The 25528-nt window shown below is 38.5% G+C and overlaps 1 protein-coding gene across 1 annotated transcript in view; it reads left to right on the top strand.

The window, feature by feature from the left end:
• The window catches only part of IGF2R (insulin like growth factor 2 receptor), a 63594-nt gene that overhangs the window by 18382 nt on the left and 19684 nt on the right, over nucleotides 1–25528 (top strand). Inside the window, exons 6-35 of the mRNA XM_053460165.1 lie at nucleotides 459–579; nucleotides 1044–1155; nucleotides 1248–1410; nucleotides 1932–2100; nucleotides 2599–2702; nucleotides 3141–3305; nucleotides 3832–3963; nucleotides 5069–5212; nucleotides 5415–5552; nucleotides 6410–6557; nucleotides 7337–7514; nucleotides 7627–7742; nucleotides 8709–8871; nucleotides 9814–9993; nucleotides 10181–10282; nucleotides 11374–11475; nucleotides 11657–11831; nucleotides 12443–12607; nucleotides 12691–12834; nucleotides 13021–13202; nucleotides 14897–14984; nucleotides 15100–15306; nucleotides 15869–15999; nucleotides 16937–17034; nucleotides 17854–17984; nucleotides 19614–19810; nucleotides 20176–20302; nucleotides 20696–20815; nucleotides 22586–22848; nucleotides 23241–23447. Coding sequence (XP_053316140.1) covers nucleotides 459–579; nucleotides 1044–1155; nucleotides 1248–1410; nucleotides 1932–2100; nucleotides 2599–2702; nucleotides 3141–3305; nucleotides 3832–3963; nucleotides 5069–5212; nucleotides 5415–5552; nucleotides 6410–6557; nucleotides 7337–7514; nucleotides 7627–7742; nucleotides 8709–8871; nucleotides 9814–9993; nucleotides 10181–10282; nucleotides 11374–11475; nucleotides 11657–11831; nucleotides 12443–12607; nucleotides 12691–12834; nucleotides 13021–13202; nucleotides 14897–14984; nucleotides 15100–15306; nucleotides 15869–15999; nucleotides 16937–17034; nucleotides 17854–17984; nucleotides 19614–19810; nucleotides 20176–20302; nucleotides 20696–20815; nucleotides 22586–22848; nucleotides 23241–23447 — 4472 coding nt within the window. The remainder of the gene's footprint in view (nucleotides 1–458; nucleotides 580–1043; nucleotides 1156–1247; nucleotides 1411–1931; nucleotides 2101–2598; nucleotides 2703–3140; nucleotides 3306–3831; nucleotides 3964–5068; nucleotides 5213–5414; nucleotides 5553–6409; nucleotides 6558–7336; nucleotides 7515–7626; nucleotides 7743–8708; nucleotides 8872–9813; nucleotides 9994–10180; nucleotides 10283–11373; nucleotides 11476–11656; nucleotides 11832–12442; nucleotides 12608–12690; nucleotides 12835–13020; nucleotides 13203–14896; nucleotides 14985–15099; nucleotides 15307–15868; nucleotides 16000–16936; nucleotides 17035–17853; nucleotides 17985–19613; nucleotides 19811–20175; nucleotides 20303–20695; nucleotides 20816–22585; nucleotides 22849–23240; nucleotides 23448–25528) is intronic.

Here is a 25528-nt window from a genome sequence, read left to right as displayed (position 1 = left end):
CACTGTAATGTGGTGTACAAATAACAAGTAGCACCACGTGGCCAAGAGTCTGCTTTTTATGGAGCTTTGTAGCCTGTAGACTTGTGATTTTGTAAGCCCTGCAAATCAGACGATAGGTTAAGGCAGCATTGAATAAGTTGCAGCGTATATTTCACAGGTGTACACGTTTATTATTTTTCTAAAGTTATAGGGGGGGGGATTTACCATCTTGCAAGATGGTTTTATTTTGCTACTCCTGATCTTCCACTCAACCACATGGCAAACCAGGCATATTGAAGGTTATACATTGGATCACTTTTCCTCATTATGGTTTACCAGTGCATGTCAGTGCCTTGTCATTGCTGCTGTAGACAGAGCCGATCGGTAAAGGTGCTGTCGGTATGAGTAAGCTCTGTTTTGTCCTAATATTCAGAAGCCTTGTAATTTAATGTATGTCCCAACATTTTGTTTCTTAACAGGTATGTCAAAGGGGGAAACCTCCTCTTGTCCTGCTGGAAGTGCTGCCTGTCTCATTAAGAATGGAAAGGCTTATGATGTTGGCCGACCCAAGGAGGCGCTTAAAGCAAATGTCAAAGACAGGTACCAGTTTGCCATGAATGTCAAATATTTAATTTGAGAATTTTTTATCACGCATGGTAGATTAAGATGTAATTTTGAAACTCCAATGATCAAATGTTAATTGAAGTGTTTAGTCATACTAAATTGCATATTTCCCATATGATACCAGGGAAGGAAGTGTTGCATGTAAAACATTACTTGGAACCTAAAAGAATTTTGATACTCGCTCATTTTCCTGTTTTAGGAAAGAGTCTAATAGTCAGTGGTTGATGCTGCATATGATTATTATGTTTGATTATGGTTTTTCTAAATTAAAAGTGTCCTCCAGCAAACTGGACAATTCTGTACCACCGCCGGACATAATGGAGATGCTGCTGAGGAGACAGGGATTATCCGTTGTGTAGGAATCTGACTTGTTCAGTCAGTGAGTTCTGTATGTTTTTTTTTTTTCAATGCACATGTATTGTCTTTATTTCTCTACCTAGACTTATTCTACATTATGTTACCGAAGACACTGATTTAAGCAAACCAGATTTTTGTAACGGCCACCAGCCTGCTGTAGCCATAACGTTTATCTGTCCTTCAGATCGTACAGAGGTAAGTTTAGCTTTCCACTTTATTCTTGTGTACCCTTATCATGCCTTTGTTTAGCATCTTAGCCTTTGTGTTTGCTTATTTCATCATTTTAGAAGACAGGCCCAAGGTTGACTGCAAACACCAACTGCCGCTATGAGGTTGAATGGATAACAGAGTACGCGTGTCACCGAGATTACCTGGAAAGCAATAGCTGTACGCTTACAAGCACACTCCGCAATATTTCTATTGACTTGTCCCCACTCAAACAGAAAGCAGGTAAATATCCACATTTTCAGGGTGGGGTTGTATTGGTTGAAAATTGTTAGGTTTTGGTTGTTCCCATATCAAAAAACATATACATGGCCTGGTCCCTCTCTCTACACTTTTTTAAATAGAATTTTAGTTGCGTAAACATTTAGCTGCTGGAACAGATCTGCCACTACTTCCAAATATATATAGTATTACAGAAAATGCTGGTGCGTGTGTGTGTATCCGTATCTCTCTTCTTCCCCCTCTCTCTCTCTTCTTCCCCCCCTCTCTCTCTTCTTCCCCCCTCTCTCTCTCTTCTTCCCCCCTCTCTCTCTCTTCTTCCCCCTCTCTCTCTTCTTCCCCCTCTCTCTCTCTCTTCTTCCCCCTCTCTCTTCTCCCCCTCTCTCTCTCCCCCCTCTCTCTCTCTTCCCCCTCTATATAATATATATATATTTATATTATTGACAGTTCCTCTTTTAAGCTCCAGAAGCCAAAAACCCTCAATATTCTGATTGTTTAAAACAATACAATGTTTTTCCACCTGGCAGGAGATGTCTCTTCATACTCTGCCAAAGATTCGAGTGGTGAATACATGTATTACCTGAACGTGTGTGGTGAGACAAAGGCTGGTGCTTGTGAAGGGGATGGTGTTGCTTCCTGCCAAGTCAAAAGTAACAGCAAGAAGGCAGCAGGTTCATACAAGAATCAGACCCTCAGGTACGTTTCTATGCTGTCAAATATGCCATTTTATATATGACACTACTTCTAGTGAACAATGTATTGAAGAAACAAATACAGTACATTTCACATGACTTCTGGCTTTATTTATAATAACGTCCCTTAAGACTAATATTTACACTTTCTGTCTGTCATGCCAGACATTTTTTTATGTCTAATACATTTAATGCAAATAGGGTTGTTTTGGGAATCCTGTGTTTGTGAGGTGAGCTGTTAAGAGGATCTAACGCTTCTTTTACTAACAGAGATTCTGTATTGCAAAGCCAAAAGTGAGATATGGCTACAATAATTAAACACAACGCTTGCCCCAAGTATGAAGTTGCCACCTCTACTGGGGAAGAAATATACTGTTGTGGCTTCAATATAACTGGTATTGGCATGTTTTGCTTTGTTAAGCTTGACATTGGTAGCTGTTGTAACATATGGTATAATACTGAAATGGAGGGCCCAGTGGACATTCATTCTTCTCTGTTCCAGGTATTCAGATGGTGATCTTACATTGACATATCCTGGTGGGCAAGCATGCAGCTCTGGTTTTCAGCGAATGACAATCATTAACTTTGAATGCAATGAAACGGCAGGTGAGAGACGTTTCCTCTTCCTCCTCGCTGCTTTGACAGCGGTTGAGTTGGCTGTCGTTGGGATTGTTTACTTGTAAAAATAGAAGTCTTTTTATATCCTGTTTTGTGTAGAAAGCTCCTTTTTAGGGTCCTGGTATACAATTAAAGTAACTACTATGATTTTGCACTACATTCCCTTTAAAAAATAGACTCCTAGTTCCTTGGTGTGGAAAGCTGTAGGGCTGGTGGCAGTATTGGACGCCACTTAGTTCAATCGTGCCACTAAGGCAGGTTGCGTATGTGTCACGGTTATAGAAAATTAGTTTAGAATAATGCTGTGATGACCAAATCCATAATATCAGTTAATCTGTTTGAATATGGATTTATATCTGCATGTGTTCAATAGCAATACAACCCTTTGTTGCAAATAACAAGTGTGTGTTTTTGTTACTTTTAAAGTGAATGAAGGAAAAGGTGTTCCAGAATTTGTTGCAGAAGTTGACTGTACCTATTTCTTCACTTGGGAGACCAAATATGCATGTGTTAAAGAAAAAGAAGACCTTATGTGCCAAGCCACAGACAACAAAAAACGATATGACCTTTCTGACTTAATACGCAACCCAGGTAAGCGGGTGTATTCCCTTTACTCTGTAAACTGTGTTTGTGTGCGGCTGTCAGTTTACATTGGGTTTTCAGATGCCATGAAACACATGTATAGCAATGTATATTCACTGACAGGCAGGGATTTAAGGACATCACATAAAGCTTCTGACAACATTCTGATTTCCCTGCCCTTTCAAAAGTTGTTAACAATATATAAATTGCCTTTGAACGTATATAATTGTGTGTTAAGCTGCAGGAAAACTGCAGTTTGAAATTCTGACATACAGAATGTTGTAAACTTAATATAACCACAATGCACATTTAGTGGGGAGAGAAACGTTCTGTGCTTGAATAAAATAGAGGGATGTATACAATAAAAGGATACACAGGGCATCCAGTTCTGGATCAGAATTTTTGTGTTGGTGAGTGGTAGTTTGGTTTGAGAATTGTGTGTTTTTGAGGCTGCTTTGATGCCTTTCCATGCCTTAGAACCACATTGTATTCTTGCTGCTGTTAAGTTGAGCTTGTCTGCTCATATCTGTTTTAGAATCTGTGACCGACAAAAACTGGGAAGCTGTTGCTGCAAGAAAAACCCACTTTTTCATCAATGTCTGTCACAATGTGTTACAGCAAGGGGATGCAGCTGGTTGTGAGGAAGATGCAGCCATATGTGCCGTAGGTAAGGATGAGTTTATATGGACTACAGCTTCCTCTTCTTGTGCAAGGATCAATTGTGCTTTAAGAACATAGTGTTTGCTAAAAGGATATGTGTTTAAATGTGGTTTTATTTATTTTAACATGCATGTTTAGTTATGCCAAATCTATCAGTACTTAAAGCCTTCTCATGCTCTGCACATTGTTTCTGGGTGAAACATTCAGCAGAACAGGTCCCTCATTACATTAAATTACATTACATTTATTTATAAAGTGCCGGCCGATTCCACAGCGCTGTTACATTCATTAGAGTCCCTCAGAGTTTAGTCCTGAACCCTGCTATTAGGGGTACAAGCATTGGGAGCACACAAACATAGAAGCCCCAGTGGAATTGCCGGCAGCAGCGGAGCATGTCTGCGCGCATTGCACAGACGCCCAGGGGCTGCCAGAGAGAATGATCCGGGTCCCCTGCAGCGCTGCAGCACATCCTCCTCTCTGGCTACCGGTGAACGTTGCGCAATGCGCGCAGACAACCTCCGTTGTGCTGGCCAAAACTTCCGCTGGGGGTTCTATGGTGGAACACCGGAAGTTCACGTCACGCTGGTGCTCCATCGTAGAAGCCCCGGCGGAAGTGGAGGACAGTAGCATAGGATGTCTGCGCGCATCGCACAGACGTCCACCGGCTGTCAGAGAGGAGGATCCGGGTCCCCTGCAGCGCTGCGGGGGGATCTGGATCTTAGTGCTATTATCCGACCTCTGTTTGAGGTCGGATTATAAGACGAGGAGCAAATGCTCAGAAAAAACCCTCATCTTAAATTCGATAAAATCGATTCAACTAATCGATAATAAAATCTGTTGGCAACGATTTTCATTATCGATTATCTATTTTATCGATTTCGTTGTTGCAGCCCTAGAAAGTATTATTTAGAATATCTCCCAGTGACATTAAACTGTCCCTTAAACGAATAGACAACAAAAGAATAGTTGGAGAAAAAAAATCATATCCTTAGGTTGATTAGACAGGCTAGACCATTTGTATCCAGATTAACTGGTCTTTCTTTTTGGCAAATGCTGGGTCTAATGCTTCCCTGGTACCCATTCTTTGCATGTTTTTCTTTTTTGTCATCTAGATTCTAAAGGGAAGAAAAATTTGGGGAAGTTTATGTCTCCCCCTAAGAAGGTTGGTGATCATATTCAGCTTGTATACACAGAAGGGTCTTCCTGCGGACAAAACAAAACGATTCAAACGAACATCGTGCTTGTGTGTCGTCCAGGTATTTCACATTACGTTTTATATCTTATGGTGTACTACCCATATTAAGGGGCTGAACCCCAATCAAATATTCTAGTCGCTTATGAAATAGAGCACGAAACTAAATAACTTCATTCCACTCCTTTACCTAAGGTTCAGTGTGTTTCCATCTTAGGTCCTTTAGACATGATGTATGTTCTCAATATTCTTCTGCTTGTTTTTAGGGGATCTGGAGAGTCCTCCTGTTCTCAAGGACACAGATCGAGACGGTTGTCTCTATGAATTTGAGTGGCATACAGCTGCTGCTTGTGTTCTGTCCAAGGCAGAAGGAACTGATTGCAGAGTTTTTGACTCTCAAGCAGGTGAGGAATTTAATTTAGCTTTTTCTTTCATACCACTATACTAATGCTAGAACATATCTTTTAAAGTGAATATGTCCCAAGGTGTAAAAAAAATCTGCTGGCACTCTATAACTAAAATGTAATGTGATCATTCTTCCACCAGCCCTACCTGGGAACATTTACCAAATCACTCTCCTCTTTCCCTGCGGCATAGGAGTGATGTTTAGCCACGCCCACTCCACACCAAAGTTCCCTCCCACAGCCAACACATTTAATGCTATTTATTGCTAACCCTACCTTTGTGTATGGCTAGCCCTACCCCCTTTGCACAGCCACTCCCTCAGCAGAGCCTTGGGAAGCCTACCATGTTTCGTTACGACCCAGGATTCAAGTCTCCAGCCATTGTTCAATTCACCCATGATGTATGCAGTTATCACACTTTCCTCTTTCTTATTACAAGAATTAGCGAGTTTTTTTTAAAAAAAATTTACATTAAGATTTGAAAATTGCTGATTGGATCTTTTTAAGCTCTGATTCTTCACAATAATTAGTTAGTCATTCTGTGCTCCCACACATGCTACTACTCTTCAGTGCCTTTAGCTTATGATCAACTTTTTGTCCCACTTGTTTGTTTTTATTGTGGTTTATTGATATTATTTGATGACCCTTTTTTTTTTTTTTGTTTATTCAAACTTGATGCAATTTATTTTAGTTTGTGGCCATGAATTCCATACTCTATTAGTAAAGGTAACAGTTAATGTCCTGATTTCCTGCTGTTAAAGAAAAAAATAATACATTAAAAATGACCAGCCATGAAGAAGTCTGATTTTTTTAAAAATTATAAAACACATTTTTTTACATTTGCTTTTTATTTCCAGGATTTTCCTTTGACCTGTCACCTTTGACAAAAAAAAGTGGGAACTACATTATTAGCGCTGCAGACTATGACTTTTATATCAATGTGTGTGGCAGTGTAATACAAGCACCTTGTGAAGACAACTCTGGGATTTGCCAAATTGCAAAAACGTAAGAAGCCAGCACAATAGTCAACTTTATGTAGATTGGAACTAAACACTGTAATCCTATTAGCTTTTAAATGCTGCCTGATTGTATGGCACAAAGGACTTTATTAAAGGAACAGCTATCTCGTGTTTCTGGTACTTTAAATGAAAATTGCGGTTTTCCCACCGCTCCCCAATCTTTATAGCTTCCAATGGCCTGGTGATAAAGTGGCTCAAAAAATGGTAATATGCTATCTAGTCCTTTTCAACATACATTCCCCAAGTAGAACTTCTTGCCAGCCTTCTCCTACTATGTCCTGTAGAGTGCCTCTGTTTGAAACACTCTGCAAAACTGATGGCTTCACAAGTTTCAAGTTAATGGTACACATGAATGGCTACTGGGGGGGGGGCTCAAACCTGACCCCCAAGGATGATGTATTCCCCTCAAGTCAGCTCCAGTGCTGGCTCTGCTGCACACAGCACGTAGGGGTCTGTTTGTGTATAGTATTCACATTGGTTTCAATTTGAGTACTCTCCTGCCACTGATTGGCTGCTTAAGCTGTCAATCAGCGACAGGAATACTGCCATTGATTTCATCGAAAGTTCGTCAGTGAACCGAACCATGCCCTGTCCACACCATATTGAGGCGGTTAGATACCCTCTGGAGCCGGGTCTGTTTAAAAAAAAAAAAGAAAAAAAAAAAAAAGAGGCTTAGAAACTCTACAAAAATACTTTTAAAATGATGAGTTGACATCTGCCAGTTATCTTTTTCATGTGTTGTTCTTATTATTATTATTTCTGCAGTAAGGATAATCACTGGAACCTTGGTGTCGCAAATTCGAAGCTATCTTACTACGATGGAATTATCCAGCTCAGCTACAAGGATGGCACACCTTACAACGATGAAAAGAAAACTCCTCGTTCTTCTCTCATTACGTTCCTATGTGACAGGCAGGCAGATATAGGGCAGCCTGAATATCAGGTAAAAATAGACTCTAGTTTAATTATTACTAACTTGTTATTGCTTTTGTGGGGGGAGGGGATTATTGAGAGCACAAATTCACATTTAAATGCTTCATTGATTGTTTTTACAGACAGAAGATAACCAGACATACAACTTTAAATGGTACACTAAATATGCCTGCCCTGAGATACCTGTGGAATGTGTTGTTGTGGATGAACATACAGATGAGCAATATGACCTATCTGGGTGAGAGTTTGTTTTTTACAATCTCACCCCTAACACTGTTTGTTTAGATGTTGAAATATAAATTACTGTAATGATGATAGGCTGTAAGTCTCAATCTCATGATTTTAGACTTTATGGATTTGTTGTCGGAGAGACCCCAAGCTCAAGAATTTCTCTCAGTGGAGCACCCAGAGCTATTCATCTAACTATACCTAAATTGGTCAATTTTGCTTTGTTGTCTTCAAAGGAACACTCCAGCCACCATATGTACTTAAATTCACATTTTAACTTTGTGGTCCCTTTACATTATCATGGGGGGGGGGATTCTGCAGAATGTCCCCATATATATTTGCTCCTCACCCCACCCTTAACTGTTTTCTGTTTGAAAAATGTGTTTTGACGAATACATCTCCTTGCACTTGATTTACTTACCTCTGGTCAGATGCAGTGCTGGCTCTGCAGACCTCTATGTACATATGCTCTCATTAATATCAATAGGAGTGCTTTGCTGGCACTAATGGGCTGCTTAAAACAACTACTTAGAGTATGAATTGAGGAGGGAGGCAGCAGCAGAAGTGCTTTTTGATTTATTTTCACTCTTGAATCATGTATATTATACCTTGAAAGTAATATGTATTATTATTTAGCTGGCCTGTCTTTAAGGTTTATTTTTTTGTAACTTAGTTGTAACTATATGTCATGTATTTAAATTGTAAAAATCGGGGGGCATGCCCAGCCAATTAGCCTAAATATTAAAGGGCCAAAGCACTCGCTCTTTGTCCTGTCTGATGCACATACCCTAAAATGAACAGTATGCAAAGAGCCAAAAAAGGATCACAGAATCAAGCACTGATTTAAAGTCCTGGTATTCTTGTATAATAAATTAATCCAATAATTCTAATAAAATCATGTTATTGTGTGTTACCTATTATATGAGTTGAGATACTGCAATGGTGTCATACTCTGATGTTCTCTAATGCTTCTTAGGTTATCTAAGGCACTAGGAGATCATGATGCAAACTGGTTTGCAATGGACACCTCCACCACAAAGCACAAGAAATATTACGTCAATGTGTGCCGATCACTGCTCTCAGTGCCAGGTTGTGACCATTTTTCCTCGGCCTGTCAGATGGAGTACAAGACTGAAGGTGTACGTAATTTTTTTATTTTATTTTTGTTTCCTGAAAGATTATTTCCTAGTATGTTTGCATTTCAGTAGTAGAAAAATAGTAAAAATAGACCATTTAATTCAGGAGCCATACATCCCTATGAATAAGGGCCTCTACTTTGTTTTACATTTGCTTTACATACTACTAGACACAAGTAATCAGAAAATAAAAACCTATAAGCTCATATAAATTTTTAACATAAGACAACTCTGTAAGTGTGTTAGTCTTAATGTGTAAGAATGCCCTATAATCTTAAAGGGGAAATATAATCTATAGTTGACTTCACAGGACCTGTTAGGAGGTGCCATGTTGAAACTCTTATATGGAAAAATGGTAAGCTCTCGCCGAACCCTCTTTTTGAGAGATATGCAGTTAGAAGGTGTCTGAGAAAGAAACAGACAAGGCAGAAGGACTGATTCACTAAACGAGTTTTTGTAAAAGCAGAGGCATACACAGAGAGAGAAGCAGAGAGAGCTTTAAAGAACTGACTCTCAGTGACTTCTCAGTGAAAAAATTCTGATGTCAACTCAATGCAAAACTGCTATTATTTAATTTGCTGAGTTAACACCAATGTTATTTTCTAAGACCAAGGACAATTTGTAAAGTTTTTTTCTTTGTTTTTTTTTTTTTTGTTTTGCAGGTGAACTTTTTCTTTTTAAATTCATAAAATGTAGCGTGGTTGAGTGTCACTGGTCCCCCCCCCCTTAGAGTTTCACTCACCATATTTTCTGCGCTATGCTATGTAAATATTTCACTTCATTTTTATTGTCAATATTTCAATACCGGTAGAGTGAGTGCTGAGTGTAGAGTTTTTGCACTGCATTATGATTTTCCAAGTAAGAAAACAAGTCGTTAAAGTAATTTTGCACTGCAATTTCCACTTCTTGTCTTTCCACTTCTATTAAGTGCGTTCTAAATTGCAGGATTCGTCCTATGAGGTAGCAGCCATTAGTAATTTAGGGGTTGCAGAGAAAGGCCCCATTATTGAAAGCCGCGGCCGAATACTTCTAGAGTACTCAAATGGATCTGAATGTACCAATGGACAAGGCGAAAAAACCTTTTATTCAACAAGGATACATCTTATTTGTGCAGAGAGAGCTATTGTAAGTATATGCGTTTGTCTAGCAAAGTTTTGTAGTTCGATTAGACCCTTAAAATGGCATAAATATTCTATTATAGAGTTCTATATATATATATATATATATATATATATATATATATATATATATATATAGAATTATTATAATAAACTGCCCACTTAAAACCTGTATGTTTATATTTGTTTTCTAGTCAAGCAGCCCAAAGTTCATCTCTAATCAGGATTGTGTGGTCACATTTGTATGGGAAACAGAAGCTGCCTGCCCGGTTATGTCGACAAAAACTGGGAATCAAGTAAGAATAGTCGCCCATTAGTGATGTGAAAGGAAGAATCCGCCGTGCTGTTCTGTGTGTACATATGACATTTGCAGCTTTTTATTCCATGCGGTGCAGATAAGCCATTAAATCACTAGAGGGTCTTCAAAGATAAGTAGAAAATGCTACATAAAATGTATTAACAAAGCAACAATATAATATAGTGTGCATTTCAAGGGTATAAAATTACCTTTATGAAATAATCGAAAATCCATGTTTCTCTCTGTAAATGTAAAAACTCTTACCCCCCGCGCTAACTCACGTGCATTGACACACATCTACACAAACACATACACTGTCACACTAACATACACAAACACTCATGTTAGCACACATTTACACAATGAGGGCTATGCTATAACCTGCTTGTGCAAAATAGGGATTATAGTACACAACCTCTAGAGCGCCAAAGGTTACTTTACTGACCAGCGCCAGAGATGAATAATTTGGGAAATGGGAAATTTTTTTTTTTTTTTTTAAATTCTCTGCAGCTCTAGTAATATATAAATATAAATATATATATATATATATATATATATATATATATATATATATATATAATATGTGTGTATGTAAAATGTATTTGTCATTTATCTACCTTTCTCAATATAACATCTGTATAAGTAAAAAATTTCACGTGCCTGATATAGATGTTGCGCTGCATATGTACATACTGCGTACTAAGGATATGTTCGTGATTTCATCTCTGCCATAATAACTAGGTGTAGATAAATTATGCTAATTATGTGGGTTGGGTAGAGTGGGTGGAGATTTGGGTGTGGTAAATTTTTCTTCAAATGTTGGCAACTATGAATAAAACTCTGCAAATACAACAAGAAAGATTGGGTCTTTGATAGCCATAATATGGGCTTTGATTCAATAGAGTGGTTATTGCTCGTAAGAGTACTGGAAAGCTTTGTCACACTCTAAAGGGGGGTGTAAAAGGCAAATCCAGACAGTTGCTGTGTTTGCGCCTCAAGCTTGGAAAAGCTTGGTTGAAACCTTTTTTGTAGTATAGTAAAATGGATATTTTGGGGATGGGCTGTTAAATGTACATTTCTTCTCTTTAGACATGCTCTGTGGAGGACCCACACACTGGCTTTATTTTCAACCTTCAACCACTGAAAAATGATTCAGGATATGTTGTTTCTGGAAATGGGAAAACTTTTAAGGTAAAACAAAACCCATTAATTGTATTTATTTTTATTAACTTATTTAGATAGCATGCTACTGAAACTTCCAGGACATATCCTCCATAAACACAGGTCCTTGCGAGACTCAACAAGGCATACAGAAGGACAAGGGAAAATAATGCAAGAAGCTTCAATCTTCATTTATTCTTTATTTTTTCAGCTTAATATCTGCGGCCCTGTAAAAGAGTGTGGTTCGGTCAATGGCAAAGCCGCAGCTGGATGTGAATATGAAAAAGAAGTAGCTACAAGACCAGTAAAAATTGATCAGTCTCTGGAGTTGTCTGCTGGAGGCCAGATAACCCTTACATATCGTGGGGAACTTACAGCTTCATCAGGTGAATAAAAAAAGGTTTTCAATTTTTTTATGCAAACAAAAATCTAAACACATTTATTCACACCATTCACACATTTAAAAATGTAATTTAAGGTTAATCATTAGAACTGTTTTCTTTGGTGCTCCAGTCGATTTGGTATTGTTTCACTGAATTGATTTGTTAGTAAATTCATTGGGTACTGATGCTTAAAATCTTTTTAGGGTATTTCCAGTATAAAGCGTTTTGCTGTCTAAACAGGGCTCTGAGCAGAGCCATCGGTTAGTGAAGGACTCTGTAGCCCCTCGTAACTGCCCCAGTAGCGTACCCCAGCGACTTGAATTGTGGAGTTTTTACATAGGATAAAAAGTGACCATCACCTGGAAAGAGTTACATTGTAATAGGTATTTTCCCACAATATATGTATGGGACACCTGACAATTATTTCTTATTTGTACTGATCACCAGTAATCTAGCCTCCTCATGCCCTGCATAGCGAGATGCTTCATAATTTGGCAGATTAGCATTTATGGTGGCATGAATTGGCCTTCAAAAGAAATGTTTAAAAAAAAAAAAAAAAAAAAAAAAAAAACCTGTTCACCCAAACTATAATCATTTTGTTTTGTGTTTTACAGGGCAATGGGACACATACACTATACAATTTGTTTGCAGTGAGAACCTTTTCCCTGGTGAGCTTTCATTCCGAATGGAAGCGATTAACAGTAACAATTACGATTCTTACTTTGAATTCAAAACTGCCCTGGCCTGTCTTCCAAAACAAGTCAGCTGTGAAGTCACAGGTAAATTCAGGGGGGGAAAAAGAGAGTCCAATTCATAGACAAGAAATGAAATGTATTGAATTTGCCTCTACTTTATGTTGTAGATTCTGCTGGAAATGAGTATGACTTGAGTGACTTGGTTAAAGATGGAGAACCATGGGTGGCTATTGACACTTCGGACAAAGCAAATACAAGAGATTTTTATCTCAATGTCTGTCAACGTATACCGTATGTCCGTGGATGTCCAGGCAAGTTTTTTTTTTTTTAAATTTTCATCTCTTCCCAGGTCAGGTAAATGTACTACAATATTTACACGCATAAATTGTATATTAGAATGACCTTGTTTCTTCACAAGCAGCTTTATGAATATTATTTGATATATGTAATGCATTGTACTGTTTACTGTATAAGATTATGATTTAATTGTCCCCCAGGTGGTGAAATCGGATCATGCATGAAGACGGCAGAAAATAAATTTTTAAATCTTGGATATATCCAAATGAGCCCACAAGCTTCTGTTGATGGGTCTCTTAGTATTGTTTACATGAATGGTGACAAATGTACAGACAAACAGCGCTACTCTACCCGGATCATCTTTCAATGTGATCACAGCATAGTAAGACTTCAGTTCTATAATAACCACAAATCCGCAAGCTGAGTTATTCGCTAATCCACCAGTCTGGTGTGATGTGTAATACACAAAAAAATGCTATTTGTTATATGACTAGCTTGGTTTGAGTGCCTTTTGTCAGTGGATTTTGGTTTAGGAACATCCCATGTGAGTTTATTAAGAGATGTAGGCAGGGTGTAGAAAATAAGCAACTACAAGCAGGTGGGTAAAACCTTTTAATGTCCATGAGTTTCATACATTAAAAAAAAAAAAAAAAAAGTTCTTACATAATGTTTTCCTGTAGCAATTGCATATTAGCCATTTCCATGCAGGGACAGACTTGCCTACCGGGAAACTGGGAGATTTGCTGGTGGGCCCATTGGTCCAGGGACTGGTGTAGCAGCACTGGGGCCGGGGCAGCTCCACGTCCTCCTAATGTTATTAATGTGGTACCAACCATAGTTGTAGGGCCCCCTGTGGGGCTTGCATGCCGTGCAGGCAATCTCTCTTCTACTGCCCAGAGGAAGCTGGAATGCCGCTAGGTCACGCAACGTAATGTGACCCCTCTGCATGCTGGCTTCTCCTGGGCGGTAGAAGAGAAGTTGCTTGCACAGTGTGTGAGCTCCACAGAGAAAGCTGTAGGTAAGGTAAGAGGATGCGGAAGGGCGTATGAATGAGTGAGCGAGTAAATGAATGAATTAATTAGTGTGTGTTAGGATGGTTATACTTTGGGGTAGAGATTGCACAGGCAGGCTGTTTGGGGGCAAAGATTGCACAGGCAGGCTGTTTGGGGGCAAAGATGGCACAGGTAGGGTGTTTGGGGTCAAAGATGGCACAGGCAGGCTGCTTGGGGTCAAAAATGGCACAGGCAGGCTGTTGGTTGGGAAGTCAGGGAGACGGGGGTCTGTTCACTTGCTACTTATTAGGGCTTTTAGGGATTTTAATGTGATATTCTGTTATCGTTAAGGAACAATTTAATATAATTTTAAAAAGATTTATAGCTATTTGGATGACAAATACTGTGACTCAGCTATGTATAAGATGTGTGGCGTGTGGGTACAAGAGCTCGACCATGCGATAAAATATGTGGGGCTGGTGTCCAAATATTTCCACTGCTGCTTTTCATTTCCAATCCCGACCTGTTTCCATGCGTTCTAGCGCTGTTATTTTACCCAAGTCTACTAGACAAGCACTCCGACTCCTTATAATACTGCCCATTGTAAACAGAATGTCACAATCAAGCCTGATGCTGTGCCTAATGAAAACCAGTGGAGGAACAGACTTTATTAGCATTGCCTTAAGGCGCAATGCCAGGTCAATTTAGTGTTTGAGCAGGGAAGCTTACACAAGAAATCGCAGGAGGTGTGCAGGTAAAGGATGTTTCTGAAAATAAAATAAAAACAGGTTTTATTTGTTTTAAAACTAAACTTTATTATTCTATATTTACTGCTTAAATAAAAATTAGTTTTTCCACAGGACTTCTCCTTTAAGAAGTGTACTTCGTGGTTTAGTATTGATAGTCTTCATAAGGCACATTAGGTTTTGTTAGGACCACAATCATGAGGAATATATTATCTGCACGATGTGCTCAAATGCACTGAAGTACCACCGATCTCTTGTTATTTATCTTTATAACTATGAGGATTATAGTAAAATGTTTGAAAATGCTTAGATATTGACATATTTGCTTTGTTCCTCAGGGTTCCCCTGTTTTCCAGCAACAAGATGGTTGTGAGTATGTCTTCTTTTGGCGGACTCCAGAGGCTTGTCCTGTTTCAAGGGCAGAGGGTAAGTTAAAAAAAAAAAAGTGTGTGTGTGTAAATTTAAATTATAGTATAAATGCATATTTGCTAACTGTGCCTACTCTTGTTAATTTATTTGATTTATTTGCATTGTTCCACAGGTGACAACTGCCAAGTAAGGCACCCGAAATATGGCCATGTCTATGACTTAAAGGCTCTTGGTGACAAAGACATTGAAGTAAAATCAAATGATTTCACTTACCAGTTTAGGGTCTGTGGTGGGATTACTTCTTCTCCGTGCGTGGTCAAAGCCAATGGAATGGCTGTATCTTCATGTCAGGTTAAGGGCACTGATGCCAAGATAGCAGGTAACGCTGTCTTTATTGTCTACATAGTGAGGCGGCACGTTTAATCAAAAAGACTTAGACATGAATTGAACTCTTGTTAGACAAATAGTTTAGTAGATCCATAATTTTATTCTTTCATATTAAGGTTTAGTTATAGTAAAACAAGCTTCTTGTTTCTATGGCAAAAACCTATGAATGCCTACTTTTGCGTCCCAAGACAATTGTTCCATCAAAATATATGTGTGAGGCAAAAGTACTATGAATGATATTTCTAGTGTTATATTTAGTGACAAATTGTTATAGTCAGCAGAGTGGATCAGGTTCTCATCCCTTTCAGCAAGGTATAGACAGATTTAGTTGGAAACCTTTTCTTAAGTCCCTACTTTTAAAGCTGGTGTGATTTTGACATTGATCTAGTTGTACTTAACTGAAGGAGAAATGATGCCTTGTCAGTTTGTCCCCTTTATATTCGGTAGGTCGATCTCAGTTATTTTTGCTGTTCCCCGTGTCTAACGTTTTAACCCCTTTGCTGTTTACCAAGGATCCAAATACAGAAAGTTGTTTGTTTGTCTTTTTCTATTAGGTTTGGTGAACCAAAAGCTCACATTTGAAAACGGACTTATTTCAATAAATTATACAGGGGGAGATCGATGTCACAAGATATATAATCGTTCAACTGCTATCCTGTTCTATTGTGATGGCGAAAACAAACAGGTTGGTTTTGTCACCTAAAAATGTATACAGTTGTGGATCAACACAAATTATCCAGGATTAAGTAAATATTAAAATCAAAGTTATGTATATTACTCAAAGGGTGGGTAGGGACCTGGCCAAAGGCAGCACCCGAGCTACTCCACTACCACTTACCTTCATGTCATTATCCTCTATGCTACACTGGATTATAGGAAAGCCTCCATATAGTCCTCCATATAGGCTGGATACAATGGAGGTCACTGATCTCCCCATCTGGCCCATGGAGCAGGGAGTTTGCGCCTGGTTGTGCGGCAGTGGTTGCCTCTACTCTGGTACTAGTCGGCCTTGGCCAGAATACTCCACTGGATATCGGCTTTACAGAGAGTTAATGACTCCCTTTTCAACCAAATATTTCCCAAGCAATTACAGAAATGGGAAACCAAATAGCATACACTTCCATGAGTCATACTAATTTTAATAATGCTACTAGTTATTATTATTATTGTTTTATATAGCGCCACCAAATTCCGTAGCGCTGTACAATGGGTAGACCTGACATAACAAGTAGTATATAACATAACAAATTGATTTACAGAGACAACAGGTGAGGGCCCTGCTAAAACGAGCTTAGAGTTATGATACATATTAAAGGAACTTTGGGTTACCTGACAGTTCAATTTTGTCTTTTTGAGGTGATGTAATAATAATCGCTCAAAATATTTTCGGCTAAAAGCTGCTGCTAAATAAAAAGCACACTCTTATTTTAATCACTATAGAAACCAGTGCGCTATAATTTTGCATTTAAACTTTAAGGACATTTGTCTTTTTACCTTGAGCAGAATTCTGCTTTTACCGAATACACACAAGTGAAGTAATTAATTGCCTTTGACAGAGAATGAAAGCTGGGTATTAACAAGCCTTCATCTAATTCATGTTTTGTTTTGTTGTTTTTTCTCAGCCAGTGTTTTTGAAGGAAACACCAGACTGCACATATATGTTTGAGTGGCGTACTCCCCATGCATGTCTGCCTTTCAAACCTGTTGACTGTTCAGTGAGGTAATGCACTCGATCTGTTCCTACTTGTGACGGCTAAACCAACCACACATGTTTAAAATGTATAAAAATAAAAAATATGTAAAGATACAATTCAGGAATGTCTATAAAGTTGACCACTATTTTCATTGACAGATTGTTGCGTGTGTGTTTATAAATCCTCTTTTATGCAAGTCTTGTTACACAATGTACTAGCCATACAAGGGCCAAGTCTCACTCTGGCTCAGTTTTATACACAAACCAAGCCAACTCTCTATTCCCATATAAGTGAGGACTCATTGCCAGAATGGTAGGCAGGACCTAAGCTCATCCCTTTTGTGTTCTAGCCTGCTGTCACCACCCTTCTGCCGAGCTAGGCATCGTATTAAATCCTCCAATAGTCGGTCCCTCTTTTGTGTAGAATAGTGGAATTGATAGTTGTTTAGTTGTTGTACATTTTGCATTAGTTTTATACACTAAGTAATGTAAAGTAATATTTAAAAGTTAGGTGTCCACATTATGTGTGTAACTTCCTTTTTTAAAGAACTACATGTTTTTTTCCTCCCATTGACTTATCTCTTCCCGATTGCTAAATTCCATATTGTTTGGCTCAGCCAGCCTTTGGAAACCGATTACATAATTCTTCTTTTGTCATGTTAAGAGACGGATCTGGGCTTCTCTGAGGAGGGCTTTTAAAGTAAATCTTTTAAATCTGGACAAAAACAAAGTTGGTCCGCTAAATGTTGGACATTAGCGCTCCAAAACAAAGTATCCACTTAAAATTGGAGAGTTTTGGAATTAAATAATAATGGAATAACCTTTTGTAAATATTTTTTTTTTCAGGGACACATCTGGAAATTCTTACGACCTTTCATCATTATCAAGATATAATGAAAACTGGGAGGTGGAGCTTCCATTAGGCTCGACCAAAAAGTACCGTTTGAATGTATGCAAACCTCTAGTTGAGGAGACAGGTGAGAACCATTATTTTAAATCGTGCCTTTTTCTTTGGCAGTGTAAACATTTTACAGATAATGGTAATATTTCCCTGTGCCAACAGAGCAAAAAGAAGGGGCTGATTTTTGTCATTGTAATTCTGTTTTGTTTTTTTAAAAACAGTTATAGTTTTTGCATAATTTTGTTGGATTCATTTAATATCCCTAGATGAGCAATCATAAGGTATGAAAATAGTTTACAAAAAATAATTTAGCTTATAAAAGTCATCTTAGTGCATAACTAAGATCTCGTTAGATCCCTGTCCCCTTGCCGAGTAGTCCTCCAGATATTGTGTATTGTACTGTGTTAGTTTTCGTATGTTTTAGGCTAGGTTTCCACTTGGGTTTTTGTCCGGCGTTTTTTTCTTGATGAAAAACGCCAGGAAAACTGCCAAGAAAACTGCCGCTGCATTTACCTGCGTTTTGGTGTTTTTTCTGCAGTTTTTTCTGGCGTTTTAGCCTTTCTGTGGAAATTGCTTTTTTTGACCTTAGGCAGTTTTTTCAGCCTTTACAAGTTAGAAGTTTCACCCAGCTAAAAGGGATTAGGATAAATGGCAAGTATCTGCCCTCTCCTGCTGTCATTTACTTGGTAGACCCTTTTGTCTCTTTTCTGTGGTTTGTAAGGCATGCTTTATTTCGAATGTCTGCTCCTCTGGGAAGATTGGCCCCAAATGATGGTGCAAATTGTTTGCTGTTGCTTTTGGCACGCAGGATCCGGTCGTGTATGTTTGTTTGTAATGGCATGTTTGTTCCAAATGGTGAAAAATTCAATATGAACCAGTCCAGGACTTTGTTTTGTGTGAAACTGTTTGTTTTCAGCCTATTTCTCATAGGACACACAGATACTGGGTCCATCCTCTGCATTGTAACTGTGGAAAAAAACGCCATAAAAAACGCCAAGGCAATAAACCCACATGGCTTTTTCATGGCGTTTTTTCTCTCCCATAGACTTCTATTGGAGAAAAAAAGCCAAGATTTCTTGCAAAAAACGCCAGAGTGTCAACATGCTGCGATTTTGAAAAACTGCCACAGAGCCCAAAAAAGCAGAAAAACGCCAAAGAGGACTGAAAAAACGCCAAACAGAAAAACGCCAAGTGGAAATGGCATTTTGCGATTTCCTATTGAATTACAGCTAACATCTGGCTGCATGCGTTTTTCACAAAAAAACGCCAGGTGGCGCTATTGGCGTTTTTATAGGCGTTTTTAGCAAAAAAAACCCCAATGGAAACCAAGCCTTATGGAAGAATTACCCGTGGGATTGTATACAGCAGATAAATGATATCTTTGCCTGTTTATACAATACTGTAGGGGACTGAATTGTAAGATTTTATGTTTTTTTTTGTCTATGTGGAAATTAATTAAAAGATAAATTTAAAAAAAATAATTTAGTGGAACAAAAGGAGATAAAACCAAGTTTTTGTCAGTGTTAACTCTATTTTATGCTCAAGGAGAAACATTTTAATTATATTGGTGTTATATACCATTAATGTTACATCTGCATCTCTCAAAACACCCTACCTTACTTTAGCACTGCTCTATGCATATAAATGCCGCACATTTTACAATATGGTTCCGTAAACTTGGTTTAATTTTCTCTCTTTTGCCCAGGACCGGCTTCATGTCCAGATGGTGCAGCTGCCTGCCTCTTGGAGGGATCTAATTCCACAAATCTTGGGGAACTTGTAGAAGGATTAAGGTGGGAAAAGGATGTCCTGGTCCTAAAGTATACAAATGGAGATCTGTGTCCTGATGGAAAAAGGAGGAAAACAACCACATTACGTTTCAAATGTGACGAAGAAATTCTTGTAAGTATGTTATGTGCTCAAGTAGCTGTAAAACACAGCCTAATGTATCTGTTTGTCTTAGTCTGTCAATTCTAGTTTTCCTACCCTTTGATGTATGTGGTGCATACATTGTTAATTGGAACAGTTTAGGTAGAATGTAAATATTGATAATAGAATTGGTGTATCAGTGATAGAAGTATGTAATCTACAGCACAAATGTTGCCTGTTTATTAAGAAAAGTGGATATAGCCGTGTTAGCCATATAGGAAAACTGAGACTTGAGTTGAAGTTGACACGTTATATATGCCAACACAGAAACAAGAGTTGCCCTTTAGTAAGCCTTTGAGATGTCTGAGGTCTCATCTACTCTTATACTATGTTTGTAGGACAGCAGGCCTCAGTTCATCACAGCTTTGGAGGATTGTGAATACACCTTCATGTGGGTTACCGCCTTAGCATGTCCTTTGAAGATCACATCACATGACAAATGCAGAGTGACAAACCCTGCCTCAGGTTAGTAGCTGGTTGGTTAGTGGAATTTTGTGTTGTGCAGCCTTGATTCTTCTAGTAATGTTGAACTATACCTGCCATTGTGTCCAAACAATCACTTCCTGGCTGAGGAAGACTGTATTCTATGCCTTGCTGGAATTGTTTTCCTTTTTCAAAGTCAACAGGATTCTCTTTAACAACCAATATATTGCTGCCTTTTCTTTCCATACCTTTCCAGCTGTCAGTGGGTTGTGGGTGTGTTATGTATATAGCGCCATCAGATTCTGTAGCACTGTTACAATCAGAATCAGTGAAACAATTTTAACACACACAAACTGGTACAAAAGAAAAATAGGACCCTGCTCTTGGGAGTTTATGATCTAGTCATCTCAGTATTCCTGTGTTCTATTACTTTAGGTCACACCTTTGATCTTTCTTCATTGACTACTAATGATGGATATGTGATTAAAGATAGAAAGCGTTCTGTTCAGCTGAATGTCTGCAGTGCAGTCAAAAGTTCTTGTGATGCTGGAATAGGTAAGAACCGTGCATGGTTTTTTAAATTTCTGTCAGTTACTTCATTTTACTGATTTTCTAAGAAACTTATGATGCCTTTTAATTTCTTAAAAATGCATTTTTCTGAAAGCATTTCTGCTCATTTCTTGATATTATAGACTTGAAAACAAGTGCTTCCTGGGTGTTTTATTTCACAGCTTTTGGTGGTTTGCTGGAGACAGTGTATATTGCTGTACTGTCACAATAATCCTCACCAATAAATACATTTTACCCTCTTAATGACAATGCCCGTACATGTACGAGCTCAAAATGCATTGTTTTCAATAGGTTTAGGGACTGCCCATTGTCCTTAAGGGGTTAAAAAAAAAACTAAAAATGTAAATCCCCAAATTAATAGACTGTTCAGAAAATATCAATAATCCCTAAAATGCCATTATTTTATTTTATTTTTTAGTATTCACAGCAGCTCTTGAAATTACTCAATAATCTTAAATAGGTATTGTTGGGTATTTGTTTGGACTAAATATTTTAAATGTCTCAGTGACCAAAGATCCAACCAAACTACAGTTTCTATGTCTAGTTTTGTTGTTACTTATACAAAGCATATGTACGTACGGCACCAATTGATGACATGTAAAAACAGGACAATGGAAGGTGGGTGCTGTATGCTCTTGATTCTTGAACCAACAGAGGAGAAAGAGTAGGCATGGTGGAAGACATAGGGTAGAGGGTGACCTTGCCCTTATACCCTTCTGCAACAGCAAGGTGAAGCATTCTGGTAGGTATCGTTCTGCCTACCGCCAAACACTGACTTACAGATAGTGAAGTGTGATTCATAACTCCAGAGTACACGTTTTCAGTGCTCCAGATGCCGGTGGCAGTGTGCTTTATACCAGTTCAGCCGATGCTTTGCACATAGTGATCAGGGGCTTGTGTGCAGTTGCTGTGAGCGGAACCTCATTTCTTGAAGCTCCTGACGCACAGAGTTTGTGCCGATGTTGCTTCCAGAGGCAGTTTGGAACTCTGTAGTAAGTGATGCTACAGAGGACAGGTGTTTTTTTACACACTATGTGCATCAGCATTCTGCAACACTGCTCCGTGAATGTGTGGTCTACAGCTTCATGGTTGAACTGTTGTGAAGTGAAAGCATCTTCGAGTAACAATGATAGCACTTACAGTGGACTGGTTCAGACCTAGCAGGCAGACATTTCATGGACTGATTTGTGGCAAAGGTGGCATCCTATGACACAGCTGCACCCATTGTGACTTTAAATGTGGCACTAACACCTAAATGCAATGATTAGGGTTGGTGCCCACATACATTTTGTCTCATGTACCCACTACATCACACAAGAATTCCAGAGCAATCCTCTGATAGTTCTGTCACCTGATTAAAAGGCATATTCATGGCACTCATTAAATCAAATCTTGGAGATGCATTGTGTAAACTAAGTATTCTCTAATCATCTTTTTAAAACTTACAGTGCTGTGCATATTATTGGTAAGAAAAATAAAGGTGGACTTCTGTTTCCTGTACTAATGTGCTGAATGTGTCTATTGCCTGTTCTAGTTGAAAAGTTTTTCACTTTTAAAAACAATTGCCACAGAAATCAAAACTGTTAATTGTAGACAACCCTAAAATGTATGATTTGGTGATTTAAAGTGGCTTTGAGGTGATAGGACAGTCAATTTAGTCTGAGACTCTTCTTTTTGATGGCATCACATTTTCTTTCTAACTGATGATAGGATAAAGGTAAACTATTTTTGTTTTTGATTTCTTTCCACGGGCAGGTGTGTGCATCACTGAAGGGGACAAGCACATCAACGCTGGAAAGTCTCAGGATAAAATCACCTACGTGGATCAGGTTTTGAATCTAGTTTATCAAGATGGTGACCCATGCAGTGCCAACCCCAATCTGAAGCACAGAAGTGTTTTTAGCTTTGTGTGTGCAATGGATACCAAGCTAGGCAGTCATCCAGTCCTTGTGTCATTTGATGACCAAACCTGCACATGGTACTTTTCTTGGCGCACATCTCTGGCGTGTGAACAGGAGGTATGGGAATTTCAATGTATGTTGTTTGTCCCCCATGTTCAGGGGTGCAGTCCCAATTGCACCAAAATCACTTCTTTTCCAACAGTTTTTGGGAAAGCATTGCTATAGTTTAAAAAAAAAATCATCATTTTACAGTCAGAGACATAGAGGGATTTTTAAATACAATGAGACAGAATGGCTTATATATAAACACCAACATTTCTTTGGACTTGTAAGACTTTCAAGGCATAAGCAATATATTTTTGTAGTAGGTAAGATTACATTGCCTTTAAAGGACAGGGTAATGCATACCCAAGGTATGTAAACACCACTTGTCAGTATGGACATAAGGATGCTCTGAAGTTGGTACAACTAACCACATTCAACAAAAAACACTTTTTTTTCTTTAACAGGCAAAGTGCTCCGTGTGGAATGGTACATCTCTCATTGATCTAAGTCCTCTGAATCACATGGGTTATTATAAAACACAGAAGACTGGTGATGGAGAAGACAAGTTTGATTTCTATGTCAGTATATGCCAACCTCTTAACCAAATTGCGGGTGTGCAGTGCCCTCCAGGAGCAGCAGTATGCATGGATCATCATAAAGGACAACCAGTTGTAAGTAGATTTTTAGATATGCAAAATAAGGGAATTCAGTACAGCCGTTTGTTTCAGAATGTGGGACGTTTTATTTTGTTTTCATAGTACTTGCATTATAGTACCTTTGTTGCTGACATCACTGGTTGGAATTTCCCAGACCAGTCCCATGTGATTTGGATCAAGATTTGTACAATGTGATCAGATCCCCTCTTAGACATCTCTTTTCAAGTGAAAACAAGTTCAGTTTTTCTAGCCTTTTTTCATAACTAAAATTCTCCATTCCTCTAATTAACTTTGTAGCCCGCCTCTGCACTTGCTATAGCCCTATAACATCCTTCTAAAAAACTGGTGCCCAAAATTGCACGGTATATACAAGGTGATTCCTCACCATTGCTTTATAAAGAGGTAAAATTATATTTTCATCTCGTGATTTAATACTCCTCTTTATGCATGCCAATACCTTACTGGCTTTTTCAACCGCTGGCTGGCACTGCACTTTGTCTATGGTCTATAATTATACCGAAGTCCTTCTTGTTTTTTGATTTTCCCAATGCAATGCCCTTAAGAGTGTAAGTTGCATGCTTATTTTTCAAACCAAAGTACCATTACCTTACACTTCTCTATATTGAATCTCATCTGCCACTTATTAGCCCAGTCCCCTAGTTTATCCAAATCATTCTGAAGAGATGCTACATCCTGGTCAGACTTTATAACCTTACCTCATTTTGTGTCATCAGCAAACACAGACAAGTGACTTCCAATATCTGTTTCAAGATCATTAATAAATAAGTTAGAGAACTGGACCCAAGACAGAACCCTGAGGCACCCCACTTACCACAGTTGTCCAGCTTTAAAAACTTTTACTTGAGTCCGCCATTCCAAAGAGTGATTTAAGGTTTCCGTAGTGCTGGTTCTTCCTTCTGCCCTTTCCTGATCCTCACTAATTAACTTACCATCTCCAGATTTCAAAACACCTACATTGTCACTCCTAAAGTTTGTGGCATTAATGTACTTAAAAAAAAATATTTTTGGATTTGTTTTGCTCTCCTTGGCTATCATCTTCTCATTGTTAAATTTAGCCAGTCTAATAGCTCTTTTGCAAGTTCTGTTGGCATCTTTATACTTGACACATGATGCCACTGAGCCCTCTGACTTGTGCATGTGATTGTAAGGGATATAACTAAACAGACAAAGAACCAAACACAAACAAAATATACATATGGTCGCATAATAAAGACAACAAACTGAAATTGGATAAACAGGCCGTGGTCTTTTATTTAGCTTGTAATACAATTACCAATAAACCATAACTTATTCATATATACCGTATTTGCTCGATTATAAGACGACCCCGATTATAAGACGACCCCCCAAAATCAAAATATTAATTTAGGAAAAAAACAAAAAGCCTGAATATAAGACTACCCTATAGGGAAAAAGTTTTACCAGTAAATATTAATTAATGTAAATTATTTTCATGTTTAATAAAAGCTATGATTGAGAAAAATATATTTTTTAAATTTCCTTTTATTTGCCAACCTGCCCCCCCCAGTTATGCCACTCTGCCCCCAGAAATGCTTTATACCCCCCTATTTGCCACTCTGCCCCATGATATGCCTTATACCCCTGTATGCCACTCTGGCATATAGGGGGTTAAAAGGCATATCATGGGGCTGAGTGGCATATAGGGGGGGTATAAAGCATTTCTGGAGGTATATAGGCATATCATGGGGCTGAGTGGCATATAGGGGGTTAAAATGCATTTCTGGAGGTCCAGAAATGCATTTTAACCCCCTATATGCCACTCAGCCCCATGATATGCCTTTTAACCCAGCATGTACTGGCTGCCTTGGCTTGATAGGAGTGTGATTGCTGTTAGCAGTTTGATATATATATATATATCAAACTGCTAACAGCAATCACACTCCTATCAAGCCAAGGCAGCCAGTACATGCTGGAACCTGGGGATGATAGCAGTGGGATTACAGCCTCCATATGCCATGCTACAACCCCCACCCCCCTTACACATCCATGCTATCACACACACACTCACACTCATTCACAAACATTTAAATACTCATTCATTCCCTTAATCACAC

Source organism: Spea bombifrons, chromosome 3 (genome assembly GCF_027358695.1).
Source record: "Spea bombifrons isolate aSpeBom1 chromosome 3, aSpeBom1.2.pri, whole genome shotgun sequence".
Taxonomy (NCBI): Eukaryota; Metazoa; Chordata; class Amphibia; order Anura; family Pelobatidae; genus Spea; species Spea bombifrons.
Note: the sequence above shows the minus strand (reverse complement) of the source record. Positions and strands in the feature narration are given on the sequence as shown.